Here is a 15,939-nt window from a genome sequence, read left to right on the forward strand (position 1 = left end):
ACATCTCCTTGTCCTTTCATTTTCTAAGCAGCTCCCTTGAGCCATCCTGCACTCACTGCTCTTTAGTGACCTATTGTCTTTCTAGAGGGGCACCACAGTGTATATGTCAGTTTAGTCTTGATTCTTGCAGCTCCACTAGTCCAGACAATCTCAGAAAGCAGAAGTGAGGGTTTTTTTATACAAGGCTTGAAGTCAGTCATCTGTATGCAAGGGCAGAATCAAAATCTTAAAAGTAAAACAAACAAATCTAAGTAAGTTGTTAGGTCCAGTGTGGTGAGGAAAATGCAGAGGGCATATTTCAGTTGTTGGCATAAACTAAATGACCTGTTTTCATTAAATACAGATATTATACTGGAGGCACAGAATTAGTCTTGTAGCTATATGTTCTTAAAGGCTCCAGGGCGATAAAGGAAATTTAAAATTACTGGGTCAGACAAAGAGATGGAAACAAAAGTAATAAAGAAATAAAACACCAGGACTAGGTCATCATGATAAAATAATGTATCTGCAACATTGTTTCTGTAATGAAAGATTACATGTCACTCAACATTTTTAGCATCTGTCAGTACAGCAGAATAAAAGAGAAATCGAAGCACCTAATTTTTTTGGGCTTGCAATAGTACTTTTCCACATCTCTCTTGAAAACATACAAACAAAACCAAATGCACGAATGGACATTGCAGTTTATCAGGAGGCAAAATGAATTTCAGAGCTGCTGCCCTGAGTTGCCTCCCTCCCCTTAGGCACAGCTCACCCTTCTCTCCATGGTGCCAGTGCAATTGGCTGTGTGGATATGGGTTAAAAGTCAGTTAAGAAGTAGTTATGAGATGAGAGGCAAATATTATTCATCAACATCTACCTGTCAGACAAAAACATGAGAGAAGTAAAGTGACACTGCTTGTCATAGCTAATGCACTTTAGTATTTAATATTAAATGCTGTATGGTATGTTTATTAAATGTGTGGAAGAGTCAGTGTTGGGGCAGCAGCTCTTGATTACAGTACTAGATGGTACAAATGAGCAGAATTCATATAGGACTATAAAGAATTCCAGTGGGACAAAAGCAAACTGAATGAAGAGGTAGTACCAACTCAAATTTCAGTCTTGATAAATGCTAAAATACAAATTTGAATGGTGTTTAACTTATAAACGGTTCAAAGCTGAACACTGCACTGAAGAAGGTGATGCATGTTTCACTGTAAAAAATTTGCTGTAAAAAACTTTCAGTGTCCATCTGATTTTGAAATAAAACCAAACAGAATGTGAAGGGGTATAAAGAGTGGTTTAGAACACAGCAATTTTCTAAAATCCAGTTGTAGATAAACTGAGGAATTTTAAATGAATAAGCAGCATTAAATAAAATGCAGAAAGGTAATTCCAAATTTCTAATACTAACAGACTCAAAGAATGTTCGAGAAAGATGACAGTTCATTTACTAACATTTTGATCTACTAAGAGCAATATTGGAGCAGCATTTTGTCAGCAAATAAATAAGCTGCAAAATGGAAATAAAGGAGAATTGAGGCAATGCAAATACTATTTTATAATAATTAATGATAGGGGGGTTTAACAGGCTTATCATGCTTCCAGTTTAGGACAACCTCTGTTGTAAGGTTGAGTCCATCACTGTGAGAAGCTGTATCCTGTTTTTAACTCGGCATTACAATTCTTTTCATAGACAATTTGACATGATTCCTCAATCAGATGATCAGTAAATCATGCAATATTGGAGTTTGAGTGTCTTGATGTTAGGCTCTGTTCTGCTTCCTGTGTAGGCTTTCTTTGGAGATTTTGCATTAGTGGTGGATTTGCCAGCTTGTTCAGTGCTCCCAACAGGATAATGCTTTGTGTGATGGAAGGCATTTCATGAAAGTTGTGCTCCATTGTATGCAGAAAACGTGTCTGCTATGAATACGATTTTGATACTCTGTTTAGTGTAAGTGTAGCTGGTTCCACTGAACTGAAGACCATCAGCTTCTGAGGAGAGACATGGCACTGAGATAGAACGCATTTGAAAGTACTGGAAATGTTTGCCTTTACTTAATTTCACTGTTTAGCACTCATATTTCCAACACTAACACTGGAAGCCTTAAGAAAAGGAATGAAACCATAAGGCAGAAACTGTTTGTCACAGGTCATTACTGATGAGTATTCCAGTTGGCTGGGGTAGCCTGAAGGAGATAATGAAGAATAGGCTTTGGAAGGAACCAGCCTTAGAAGCTGTATCTGAAAAGATACTACTTGCTATTGACTTAACAATCTTTCTTTCTTGGGTTTTAGATTTAAAAGAGAGCTTTGGAGTCCTTCGTATGTCTTACTATTTGCATCGTAGTTGATTCACTGCTTCCTGTTGGCCAAGTTCAGCTGCTTTTTGCATGAATGATCTCTAGAGGTCTTCTAAATATCTACTGCAATTTTGAGAGCTGTGAAGAGTACGGCAATATAGAATTCTAAAAAACTATTTGTATAAGATACAGGAAAATAAAAATAGAACTGTTTATTCACACAAAGTATGAATCATCCTTTATTCATACAAAGTAAGGATTTTACCAGTTTGGAAAAGTGTGTGTGCATTTCTATTGAACTAGAAATTTCTTGTCCCAAATTCTTGTGAGACCGGGCACAGGGACAGCAAGCACATCATCTTCTCTGATATAGCACTTGTGTAAAGTACCTTGGCCAGAATTTTCCAAAGAACCTGGTTCCTGCAGTTAACTCTAGATATGTTTTGATTAATGCTTATCACCGTTTCTGGCAGGTTTTTCTGGAATTACTCTTGGCAAGGAGTTTTGAAGATGTAGGCCAAAAGGGTAACTGTGGGCACTCAGAAGTACTCTTCATCTTAGAATATCCTGGTTAAAAGTGAGAAGTAATATTGCAAATGTTTTCATTCTGTTTATCAGAAAATAGTTCTTCATATAAATTGGCCATTAATTTGCTTCCTTTCCAGAAAGGGAAAGTGAAGAAATAAGTAAAATATGGTTGGTGCTGTCAGAATTCTCTCCGAAACCTAGATAGTGATACAAGAATGTGCTCTTAAAAGATTACACTTCACTGAAGCTTTACTCTTCCTATTCCCTTCCCAAAAAAGCTAAAACAGGAAAGCGATCCATAAATCCCTGTGTCCACTTTATGGCATGGTACCTCAAATGATGAATGCTGACATGTTTTGATAAAAAAAATGGAAATCCATAAAAAAAATAAAATCAGCTTAGTGAATTGAATGTTGCTTCCTTAATGTTTTTCATCCTGAATTCATTTAGTAGGGGAAATGGATATTTCATCAGACATGGATTTGACGTTCCATCACATTATACAGTAAACAGTACAAACGATGTTATTTTTTTTTAAATGGAGAAGCTGGAGGAGCTAAGACAGTAGCTGCTGTAAGGCACTGGTTATCTCATTTAAACAGATATTAAATGTAGGTGCCAGTGGAGTGATCATCAGCTGCTTCCCACTTTGTGAATAAATTGCTTAGAAGGAGTCTTTTTTCCTACCAGATGTGACCTAGATTTAGATTTCCAAAGGCAAAAAAAAAAAGTCTATTGTGTAAAGAAACAATTGTGGATAAAATGCATGGTAAATGAGCTTATCTCACTTTTCCAGGTGTTTAAGCTAATATGTTACGGAATTACAGCTTCATTTATGAAAAATAATTGAGGAAAATGTTCCAGCAAATCAAATTTGGATAAAGGCTTAGTATAGTTATTGTGTTGTTAGCAAGTTCCTAAATGAAAGAAAGAAAAGGGAGCCAGCACAGATAATAAAAATGCAGAAATTTGTGAATCTGTGAAGGGGCTCCTGTAAATGGTCAGGGCTGGCAGTGTTGTCCCACCTGTATTGTGGTCCTGCAAAATTACTTGGAACAATATAAAGAATTATATTCCCAACAATGCATATGAAAGCAGGATTTTTTCTTAAAAGACCAGGCATTGACATCTGTTGGCCCTGGATAAGATTAATGACATTGGTAGGTTAACTGTATAAACATCAAAAAAGTAACACCTTTATTCTTTTCCTCATTCCTCTTTTTCTTTTATCGATACCGTAGGGGCTGCCACTCGAAAGCCAGACCCGGAGCCTGAGAAGCAGACAGACCACACTGTTAAAATTGCTGGAGTCATTGCAGGCATCTTGCTGTTCGTCATTATATTTTTGGGGGTCGTGCTGGTAATGAAGAAAAGGTGAGCATTTAATGGATGTTTTCTATGTCCGTATTCATATTGCATCTCCTATGGCAGTACTCAGTTCGATATTGGTAAAAGTATCCAGCCACCTCTGTACCCACAGAGAATTAATGTTTGTGCCTTTGTTTATATGTAACAACTCGAGGTTAATGATTCCAGCACTTCTTATATCAGTACTGCATGGTGGGCTCTAATAACAGGAGAGTGTCTTGTCCTGTGTGAGTCTCCACCCTATTTGACAGATCAGCTGGAAGCTAGATGTAGTTTCATTCTTGCATATATAAGAAGTCCTTAGTCAAACAGGAGCTAGAGCTAAGGTAAATTGTGCTAAGAAGGAGGCTTGTGTTGTTCTGCATAAACTTCATTCCCTGAAAACAAAGGAAAATGTTACAATGGTGCTGAATGTTTCCAAATGCTGGTTCAACACACTCATGCATTGAGATTGTTTTGCTTTGAATATAATTTGAAAACTGCTACATTATTAGAAGTGTAAGGCTTTTAAAACTGTTTGCCTTTCTCAGCACTGTAAGAGGTAAAATAGTAACAGGAAAAATATAGCTAGGGAAGTGGCACAGATAAGGAAAAAAACTCCACCCATATGATCTTAGAAGCCTAGTCTAGATTGGGAGAAATGAATTAGCAAATAGAACTAAGGTTTTAGGTTCTATAATGAGCAATGTGAGATTTGCAGCTGTTAGAGGTGGGGTTGGTAATGTGCAAGTGCTATGTAAAGGGGCTGAGTGACAAATTCTCCTTCCACTTCTGCCACAGTCTCCTTACTGTGTCCCATAACCCCTCATCTCCTTGGTATTCCCCTTGAATTATCCCCTTTTTTCCATTGAGAGTGATCCTGGCCTGATTTGGCTCATCCCAACCCTGTGTGGTTTAATTGTATGTTAACTAGTTTGTCAGGTCTGAGATAGTCCAAACCCCTGAGCTCCCTGAATCTCTTCTCGAATTTGAACAGTGGAGGTGCACAGCAAAGGAGGCAGCTGTCTTGACAGTGCCTCAGGGCAGGCAACAGAAGTAGCTGCTTTTCACTCTGTGTGAAGACAGAAGCAGGGCCATGAGTTAGAAGGGCTCTATGGAGAGAAAGATGAGCTGTGGCCAGGGCTGGAGGCTAGGTCATGACAAGAGGTATGTAAAGCACTCAAAAGCTGCCTTACAGAAGAGACTGAGACTTAAGCCCCAGGGTGAGTCTGACTGGGGCAATGGAATTGACCCAGTAACCAAGTCTGCTCAATAAAGTACGGTGTAGCAGAGTTGAGATCTGTCCTGACTTTGCAATACTTTTTTCTTCCCACTTCCAGTTTCTTGCATCATTCATACCTTCAATTTTAACAGTTGAACTCCCAAACTCCTCCCTAGGGCCAGACACAGCACTTGGCATGCAGGGAGGAAGGCTTCTTGGATTTACTGGCCAATCCTTCTTCACACAATTCCTGACCAGCATTCATCATTCTCTCTCTTTAGTTCTGAGCCTCTCCTTAAGTGTTTCTGCCAAAGGTAGAATGTATTCACCCAAGGGAGATAAGTTATTCTTAATCTTGAAGGGAGAGCATTGTAAAATGATCCAAACAGTTTCAAAGTGAATAAGGTGTCTGGGTCTCTGGCTAAATGGATGCTATGCCAGCTCCTGCTTAATTCTCTAGAGAAAACTCTTTGATAATCTAATTATTAGAGGCAGGAGGGCTCAGATCCTAAGTGTTTGCATTAATGCAGAAGGATACTTGATTTGTTCTGTCTACCACAGTGGAGTAATTATTATTCATAGTAATTCTGTTGTTAGAGAAAAAGTGCATTATGTGAGCTTCCTTGGTTTTTGGAATAAACCTGCTTGTGACAGAGATGGAACTATTGAAAATGCAAGTCCAGGAACTCTGTTGCCAAATACACACAATTTCATTGTGTAGTGCAGAAAGAATGATACCAATAACTTAAACATGTCCCAGTATGATGCTGCAGCCGTGAACAAAACAAACTGAAATGAGTTGAAGTGAATATTAAAAAGTAAGAATGGTTCATTTGTGTAACAGGATGTGACTAGGCTTTAATGAGAGTTTCGGGAGGTGGGTATATTGTGTCCCAAGCCTCTAAAGCATCTGCTGTAGCACAGAAGATCTTGAATACAATTACACTCATGACTTAAGCAGAAGATGAACCGATTATTCAATAGATTGTTACTGGTGCATTAATTCACTAGGCTGCGCAGGGCCCCTATGGTTTCACCTTGGTTCAGTTACTGTGTATACATTATGCATTTGAAGAAAATATATAAATCATGCCACAAGCTTAGTGTGACCGTAATGGTTTTGCAGTTCTGCGGTATTTTAGGTGCTACTTTGGGAAACAATCTTATCAAGCTAGTGTGCCGTTTGACTTCTGCACTTCATCATTTTATTTCATTTACTTTATCAGGAGCTTTACTGGTGTAAAGATCTGAGTGAAAAATAAAATAGCACCTTGTAATTCAGTGGCACCTTTCCCCTGAGAACCACTTTGTTCTCTGCACTATTATGTGCAGACTCTCTGGGCTACAGTGGTGGGTTTCACTGCGGTGAGTCTGCGTGCTTTGAAGCTTGTCGTGTTCGGAGTTGGCTACAGCAAAATCACATTCTGCTATCCCAAGGCATATCCCAGAGCAAATACTGTGTGTTATTCGTTCTTCCACAGAAAGGAGTCTCGTGTACTTGATCTCCAGATCGCACCAGTAGATAAAATCGACTCTGTCTCTGGGACTTCACAGTGCTTAATTAACTTAATATCAAACCATTTATTTTCATTGTCAAGAGATTTGGAAAGCAGTTTCACTTGTGTGATAACCATGAATTTGTCCAGCACATTCCTCAAATAGCCATCTCCTTTCACTCAACAGGCATTCTTTGCTTGGTTGGTGCCAGGCTCCACAGATTTTCACAGATCAGTCTCTTGAACTTTTAATTCAGTAGCCAAGTAGAGAAGTCCAGCATTCAAGGAGGTTTTCAGTGCAGCACACACGTGCTTTGGATATGGCCATTATCAAAGCAGTATGTAAAGAGGTTCAGCAAATTCTAATAGTCATTAAGCAGCATTAATTATTTTGCTATTTAATGGTCTTCTGAAGCAGTTGTATCATAAACTAGAGGGATTAGGTGGCCTAGCAATTCAGTGCATGGTTTGGAGTCATTAGTGAGGGTAGAAACATCATGGATGCTGAAGCATTTTCTCTATGAACACTCAGCTTTTGACTGAAGTAAACCAAATTTGTGAACTTCCCCTGCACATGGGGCAGGGAAGGACTGTTAGTGCTTTCTTCTTTCTCTCTCCACTTGGTTGTTCATCGTTCTTTATCCATTCTGTTCTATTTTTTCTTTATTAGCATTCCTGCATAAAGGTGTTGTGTAATGTAGTCTAGGAACCTGCAAGCTACTCCTAACAGCAGTATGGTCATATCAATGAGATGATTCTTCTCTGTGAAGTTAGAATAGTGCCAATAGGCTTTCCTCTCCTCAGGTATGCTCTGTATCTCTCACATAAGGATTAACACAAAGTTAGATGAAAACAATACATGTGTTTCCACAAAATTGATCCACAATAAAGTGGATTTTGAATCTGATCCTGAATGTTACATCTTGGGCAAGGCCCAGTCTTCTCTGTACTTGCTTAGGATTTTATAAAAATAATAATAATAAAGAATGCACCAAGTAACTTCATCTTTTGGTCAACTTAAAGTGGAGCAGTGAAAATGAGAGTACTGTTGGTACAACCTTTCAAAAAACCTATAGTAATTAAATCAAGACTTGCATAAATAAGACCTTTACTTTTTTCTCCTTTCCTTTTTTTTTTTCCTTTATATTCTATAAAAGTTAAATTTTAAAAAATTCCATAAGTTGTTACGTTAATGGTCCAACATTTGCTTAAAAGCACTTTATATGTCTTTGGGGCAGCTGTTTCCATTGAGGCTGCCATTTTGTTGCTGCAGTGGGAGTGCAGTAAGGAAGCAGTTATTAAAATTTTATTCCATTGGTTTCTGATTGAGTTGTAGAATGGAGTTTTTCTGTTCATAAAAAGGCTGTTTTGTTTTGCCTGTTTTTAGTTTCTGTTTTCGGCTGTCTCTGTGCCTGAACCTTCCATGAGTTTCTAATGTATGTAATTGTGGCATCTGTTTAAGTCAGAGACCTTGGTTCTTGGCAGTGGATAAGGAAGGGTTTTGCACTCAGTGGAGCTGGGCTGGGAATGCATTGTTCCCATTCCCTGATAGCAAATCAGGCTGTTCAGTTATACATACACCTTTGCCAACAATTTCAAACACTTAGGATAGAAACTGAAGATATTAAGGCTGAAGGAAAATTCCAGCCTCCTCTCCCTGAACCTTGTTTTCCCTGTAGGCCAACTACAAAATGATGGTGAAAGAAAACACTGAGGTAGTGACATAGTTTCAAAAGTTTCCATTCTGATGGGTCAATCGTTCTGCAGCCAGCCTGCTGTGCTGGTTTTGATAAATTTTATAGTGGGGCCTTATTCTGCAAGTGGTATTCATGAAATTAGTTTGTGTCTTCAGTCCTAAAGCAATTAAAAGTGCTTAATATTGTCACTGTATGCAGAAACAGTTTATTGACATAAGATAACCTCACTATGAGAAAGTGACTTAAGAGCCATGCTCATAAGAAAATTTGGCCTAAGTTGGCCAGAATCTTTGCATCAGTCTTTTTAACATAAAAAGGCTTTTCATACATAGACAGAAACTTCATTTTGTATTAATTATGTTGGAGGAAAAATGGAGCTTGTCCATATTTCTTACAAAAGCTAAATCCATTCAGTTATGAATGGTGTTAAACATGTGGCCTGAAATGCTTTTATAAAACTTTTGTTTCTGCAGGATTTTAACATTCTTTTTACCTGTTCCTTTCAGTGTATGGTATTCTTGTGAGTCAAAACCTTGGTGCTCTTTTTCAAGGATTTTTATATGGAACATCTCTCAACTGTAGCAATATAAAAATAGCTGAAGCTTGAGGCTTTCAATTTTTCTCATGTTACACAGATTCTTAATGTGACATTTACACACAATAAAGTTCCTGGATTTTCAGCATTTTTTTTTCATAAGGAATAATTTATCTCTATAACATATTTGGCAGAATTCTGCATCTAAGTACCAGCAGCGCTTCACTGATTAATTGTATTTATTGTTGTTTCTCAAATTATTGTACATCTTTTAGAAATATGAGAACATTTGTACTAATTATATTAAATCTCTCTTGTGGCAACATATGGCAAGAAACAGGGTTGGCAGTGTCATGAGATTCTAAATCAAAGTGAGAGAATGAGTAATTCTGAAAGGAAAGGTAGGGGGAAATATAATTATGACTGAACTAGAAAACAACTACTTGCTTATAGTGCAGGTAAGTGCTTTGATAGGGCTGAATCCCATGCTCTCTATGGAATGCAAAGAGGCTTACAACTGTGTTGCAGCTTACCCCTTACTCTATTCTTAGATATCTCTTAAAACTCAACTTTAGCAGGTATACATTTTCCAGATGTGCTATGTGATTAAATATGCAGTGTGTAGCCTCTTGTGTTTGAACAATACTGTTTGCATCAAAAAAAAAAAAACAGGAATAAAAACTGGGAAATATTTCTAACGGCATCTTCACACAAAGAAGATGAGAGAGAAAATTTGATGAAAGCCTAGTTTTCAAAGGGATGCCTGAAGCATGTAGCCAGAGGCAAGTTAACGTTAGTTATAGTCCTTTGCAAGGCCTGTTTACATGTTTCCTCTGTAGTCAAAGAGCTGTATGCATGTGCTGTAAAAATTACAAATGCCTACATGGTTCCTTTCAGTCTTTTATCTTACCAACATGTGAATGCTAGTTGACATTATGCTCAGAGATGTTTTAAGATCTCCAGCCTTCTTTTAATTGCAGTCAATATATGGAATTCATTTGGGTTGAAACTTGCCCTTTCTGGAGGGTTGCAGTTCTGCTTGTAGTGGGCTCGTAACTGAGGGAGAGAGGGAGGAAAGAATGTAAAGAAGAGCATGGCTGGAGGGCTTCTCTACTTTGTACTCACACAGAGCATGTCTAGGTGGAGTATCTGGCTGTGCAAGAGGTTATGCAAGCCTGACTGAGCCCATATTTGTCAGGATGGTGAGGCTAAGTCTCCCAAGTTGATCTTTGGAGCATCCATTTGGGCACGAATTACATGGATAGAGGATCAGTTCTTATTTTTATCTCTGCCACACGGGGAAATACCACCAATATAATTTTAGCCCATACGGATAGACTTTTTATGTGCATGACAGTAAGTATCTTTTCCTTCTGAATTTAAAAGGTTGTTTAAAAGCTGAAATATTGAAAGAGCTGTGGCCATTGATTTTCCCCCTCTGGAAACAAGTCCTTTCAAAGGCAGAACTGACTGCTTTACGTAAAGAAAGGGATAGGCTAAGATTCTTCAATGCTACGACAGGAAGAGGAGCTACTTAAAGCGTATTCTGAAATTTGTATTACTGAGCTTCTAACACCATGCTAGAATTTCTATATCCTTACTCCTAATGCAGCTGAGGTGTAATCAGAAGTGATTTAACGCTTTAGTTGGGAATGTTTTTGTGTGTAGTGTATGCAGATAGGAGCAGACATTAAATATTTAACATTACTTAGTAGGTATACCATAAAGTGGCTTGATTAACAGTTGGAGATGCATTATGTATTGTATTGCTCAAAGTGTTATGGAGATTGGATGTCACTTGTCTGTTCCAGAAACATTGCATGATATGCCCAGATATACATTCTTGCTATCTTTAATTTGTGTCACCAGTTCAGGTCTCAGTTTCATCTTGATTTTTCATACATTAATATTTGACTTTTCTTTCCTTCCATTTCATCTTTTCCACCACTGCCTAATCCTTCCACCATCATGGCAGAAGAAGCTATCACTCCTACACTTACTACCTGTAAGTAACTTCTTTGTCATCAGAGACACGCTTTCTGCCATGTTGTTCCATGCCTAAGTAGTGAATGCTAATACTGAAAGTTCCTTTATAAAAACATACTTTGTAAAAGTTTCACCAAGATAAAAACAACATGGTCAAAAATGTAATGAAATATTTAGCTTTATAAGAGTTTCTTATGTTTCATACTGTGCATTAGAGTCCTTTGAATAATGTTATGTAAAGAATTTTCTTAATTGAGATGTAGTAGGTGTAAATATCACTACCATGTCAATGAGAAATTTTCATGCTTAAATAGCTATTTTTAGAATTTATTTCTCATTTCTACTGTTGAAATTACAGCATTGGTTAGACATGTACCAGCATTTCCATTTGTTGCTGTGTACATATTACTACTTTTTAATGAATAATGATCATGCATAAACATCATAAGTTACCATTTCTGGAATGAATTTCAAAGGAGAGAGCACTAAAAAATGAGAGCAGGATGAAGCATAACTTTCAGTAAGTAACAATTCTTTTTGTTTTGATACACTGCTTAGTAATACCATTATATGCTTCTTTATTTACCCAAAGCCTCGCTTCATTCCCAATTGTCAGATGGTGATGAATGAGAAGGGTTCTTCTGTGAATTTAGAAAATCCCTTTCTGAGGCTATTCACTTTTACTTGCTTTCCAGGTACGAGGAGTACATAATAGATTAGCAAACTACTAGGGGTCTTGCTTAGTTGCAAAATGAGTTGCATTTAACCTTGTGTAATCCTGTTGGCCAGCAGCAAAAATCAGCTATCCAGTAATTATCTGATTTCTTCAAACCTCAGATTTAAAAGTCATAGGAATCTGTGAAATGTTTTTACATAGTTACAGAAGCTGGAGTGTTACATACGACAAATGTTAGTACCACTTTTTAAGTACATATGCTGGTAGCATGCTCTTGAAAGGAACACATTTTGGTAATGTTTTAATTTAAATGCAATATGAGGTTTATCATGTTCCTTTTAGTTGCTCTTCAGACTTTTTCAATACATTTTTTCAGTTTATATTTTGAAAAAGCATCAAAAATTTGTTTGTAGAATTCATGGGAAAATTATTAAATGTTTTCTGTCTCGAAAACTTAATCTTCAAGAAACCAAGCAGAACCATTCTTCAAATAAATTAAAGCAACTAAAATTTAAACCTCATAACTGAAATTCTCTAAGACTTCACAATATATGGAAACTGCTCTTGTGGATGGTAATTCCGATTTCATATTACCTTATTTGACACTTTATGTATAGCGCAGGTTTTTTTAACTGTTGTTCAAAGCAGTGTGTTAATGTGGAGGTCAGAAAAAATCAGCTCTTCCACAGATACAGTATTCCAAAATTTGTTCCTGAGATGAAAATACATATTTTCCAGGAAATACACTTTAAAAAAATAAATTCAGTTTGGGAACATTTAAATGTAGTTCTTCAAAATGCCAAAAGAACATAATACAGTAAGCCATGTAGCGTGGTCTTGCCTTAATAAGTAAATATATTTAAATTTCTGTTCTAATATGATTCATGTCTCAAGGCTAAGACAAAAACAAAATTGAAACAAGTGGAACATTAAATGAAACACTGTTTCATTATTTAGAGAAACTGGATTTAATATTTTTTCCTCTTTTTCCACAAAGGAAAATGCCTGAATTGAAACGGTTTCTTTCGGTTTTACAGACAGGTTTTGTCCCTAGTTTTGCAGTCACAAGGACTGTAAATAGTGGGTGGAATAAGGCATTTTAGGATTATTTGAAGTACTCTCCTAGTGACTTCAAGAAAAAATCTTTTTGTTAGTGCGATACAGATTCAGTAACTTTGTAGCTTGGGTTGATTAACGCTTCCAAAAGAAATTGTGGGATTTTGACCTCATAGTGGTTTTTTGCCCATCTGGCAAAAGAAGGGAAGTGAGAGCCCTGAAAAGTGCAGTCAAGACTGGCTGTCAGTAGGAGGAAATATTTTGGACCAAATTCTCCACCTGTTTACGCATCACACAATTTCACTGAAATTGGTGGAAATCTTAGATGAATGCAGGATTCATTACAGTTTTATTTTTAGCTGAGGAAGTTGGTATGGATTAGAAAATGTTCTATATTTTGAGAAACATAATTTCAAGTACTCTGCCATTGCTAATTTACCACTTCTATACTGAGTATCATATTCAAATTGACTGATTAGTCATTGTAAATGCAAGCTGTAACATCCAAGTGAGCATCTATGCACTGAAATAGTTACTATTGTCTTGTGTGTTGCTTTCCTTGTGTGCTGTGGGCTCCTTTTCCCTAGGAGACTGCAATCTCTACCACTTCTAGATCCATCCTAAATTAAAATTTAAAAAGAAAAAATTGGCAGATGCCTAGAGCTGCTGATGAATTGTCAGAGGTGGACCTACAGCTGTGCATATTTGGCAGAGAATTATTTCTATTTCATCTTGTGTTTACTAGTTAGCCAGTCAATAGATATTACAGAAAAAAAAGGGTTGAGTATTGCTATTGAGAATTCTTTTTAATGGGCCTAAGTACCTCTGCCAGTCTTCCCTCCCACTCTTGCATTCCTGACATCTGGTGCATTTTTTACCTTTCGCCTCAGTTAGGCAGCAGATTTTTTTTTTGGTCTGGACATAGTTAGTCCTCTGTAAGTTCTTTTGTTCTCAAGATTAGAGCAAATTTTGTAGTGCTCATTAACTCTGCAGCAGGTCTTTTGACTTGGCGGTCGATTCCAGGTGGGAAAAAAGAGTGGATGTGGTGTCATTAGTTACACTGGTCTCAGCATGGCAGGTGGCACTGGCACGACTGCTTGCTCCTGACACATTTTCTGACGGGCAAAACCCCTGTGCCACGGGCTGAAGAAGGAAAAGTGCATTAGTGTTTTGTTGTGTAATTATGGTTAAATGGACTAGGCAAGCCTGTTGCTGAGGTGACAACGAGCACCACTGAGCTGACCATTGGCCTTTTGTATTTGAGACTTTAATTTTTATAAAGATGCTGCCCTTGGAGAACATTAATCATTTGTCAGGCGCTTGCAACTACATTTCATGAAAGTTAAAGCATCTGAAAAACAAGTTGAGTGCTCGGACCATCAGAATTTACTCCAGACACTGTTGCCTGATAGTTTGGCCAGTTCAATTTACCCCAGATTCTTGGGCAGATAGTTAGCTGTAGCTTTTGTAAGTTCCGTTCTATAAAAGATTTCATTATATTGCTATGAGTTGGATATATACCAAATTAAAATGCAAAGTTGTGAAGGCAGCTTTTGATGCTGTTACTCAGTTTGAGCTTGATATCAAAATGATATGTTATGATTATTATTGAAATTAAGTACTTATGCAACAACAGTGCTGCACAGCAGTTAGGTGCATAATGTTATTATATTCTTGTGCCTTTTCACAAATCATTTCAGCTTGTGAAATGTGAAGTAGGGAAATAGGAGACAATTATTACCCAATATTCTTATACAATGCTAATCGTGTTAGGATCTTAATAGTGTGGAATCTGCTATTGTGTGTCCCAGCACTAACCATCTAGGTAGGTGCCCCAGAACAGAAGTGCATCACAGGTGCTTTGTCTGTAGGGAAATCTCAATCCCAAAGCCTAATACTGTATTAAAATATTTATAAAATAGACTGTCTAGGACTAGAGGCTCTATTGCCTGCTACTCAGTGTATGACAAAGGGCACAAAATTCCTCCTGCAAGAAAACTAATTCCACTCACATCAAGCTTTTTCATATAAATGTGCATGAAAACACATATCCCTCTTTTCATGAGAATTTGATAGTTCAGGGCCCAGTTGAAGTATGATTTTCTTGTGTATCTAACTTCAGCTCAGGAGCCTGGGAATCTGTTCTCAGTTTGGTTCTCTTGCTTCACTAGCAGATACTCAGTGTTGGTTTCTGTATCTCTGTATGGAGACTTAATTTCTAGCTCTTTGTCCGGTTCCATTGCCATTGACCTAGCACTTAGGGCAGGAAGCACAAGGTTAATAGATTTGCAAAATGATGCTAATAATTAAAGTAATAACAAATATCAAAATATCCGTCCAAAATATCAATAGTGTCGAAACTCTTAACAGTGATTTCTGGATAATTCCAGGGAATATGCAGTCTTCGCATTTAAAACTTCTGTAGTAATTCCAAAATAGTGAAACAGGTTACAAACAGTCATGTTTTCTTAACTGCATCTGGAACCAGAACAAGATCATATTTGCATCTTGTAGGTGAAGGAGAGTATTGAACAGAAAAACATGAACTGTTTGATCTGTTAGACCACACCATAGAATCCTGAAACCAAAAATAACTGTGGATTTCTGTAATTGTAATGATTGTAATCATGTAATCAATTGTCTTGTAATGTCTTGTAATCATTGACTTAAATGATATGACAATGTCCCAAGAGTTTTGTTGCACGTTGCAAAGTCTACTATGCCAACCTACTGAAATCTTCCAGATAACATTTGGTGTCCAAAATAAGGCAAGAAGAGTTTTCTACTAAATCACCATTTCTAAAAACAACATTTTTGTGCTGTATGCTTTATGTACAGATGTGCAATATATAGCTCTTATGCACAGATAGCAAGCAGGGTCAGAATTGGGATTTTATTTTTAATCAAAATACAAGGTACGATTTTTTAAAATCTATCTAAGGTCATTATTTCTTATACTGACTCCTTGTATCTTCTGATTCTTTTGGATCTGATTCTATTGCTTTATAGCCAAGGCTTACGTTTCCATTTCACTGTAGAAAAAATTGTAAATAATCCTTAACACATTGACCAGCAGTAAGTAATTTTTTTAAGCTCTTTCTGAAGGATGTA

General features: G+C 37.1%; 1 protein-coding gene across 11 annotated transcripts in view; it reads left to right on the forward strand.

Moving 5' to 3' along the window:
- PTPRM (protein tyrosine phosphatase receptor type M) overlaps positions 1 to 15,939 on the forward strand; it is a 442,185-nt gene that overhangs the window by 286,420 nt on the left and 139,826 nt on the right. For 6 of the 11 annotated variants that reach the window (XM_063396276.1, XM_063396285.1, XM_063396332.1 and 3 more), the window contains one exon: positions 4,055 to 4,187. In XM_063396276.1, the coding sequence (XP_063252346.1) occupies positions 4,055 to 4,187 (133 nt within the window). Of the gene's footprint in view, positions 1 to 4,054; positions 4,188 to 11,085; positions 11,116 to 15,939 lie in introns of all 11 variants that reach the window. The other 5 variants (XM_063396260.1, XM_063396303.1, XM_063396268.1 and 2 more) reach the window with 1 other exon arrangement.

The sequence above is a fragment of the Prinia subflava genome, chromosome 1 (assembly GCF_021018805.1).
Source record: "Prinia subflava isolate CZ2003 ecotype Zambia chromosome 1, Cam_Psub_1.2, whole genome shotgun sequence".
In the NCBI taxonomy this organism is placed as follows: domain Eukaryota; kingdom Metazoa; phylum Chordata; class Aves; order Passeriformes; family Cisticolidae; genus Prinia; species Prinia subflava.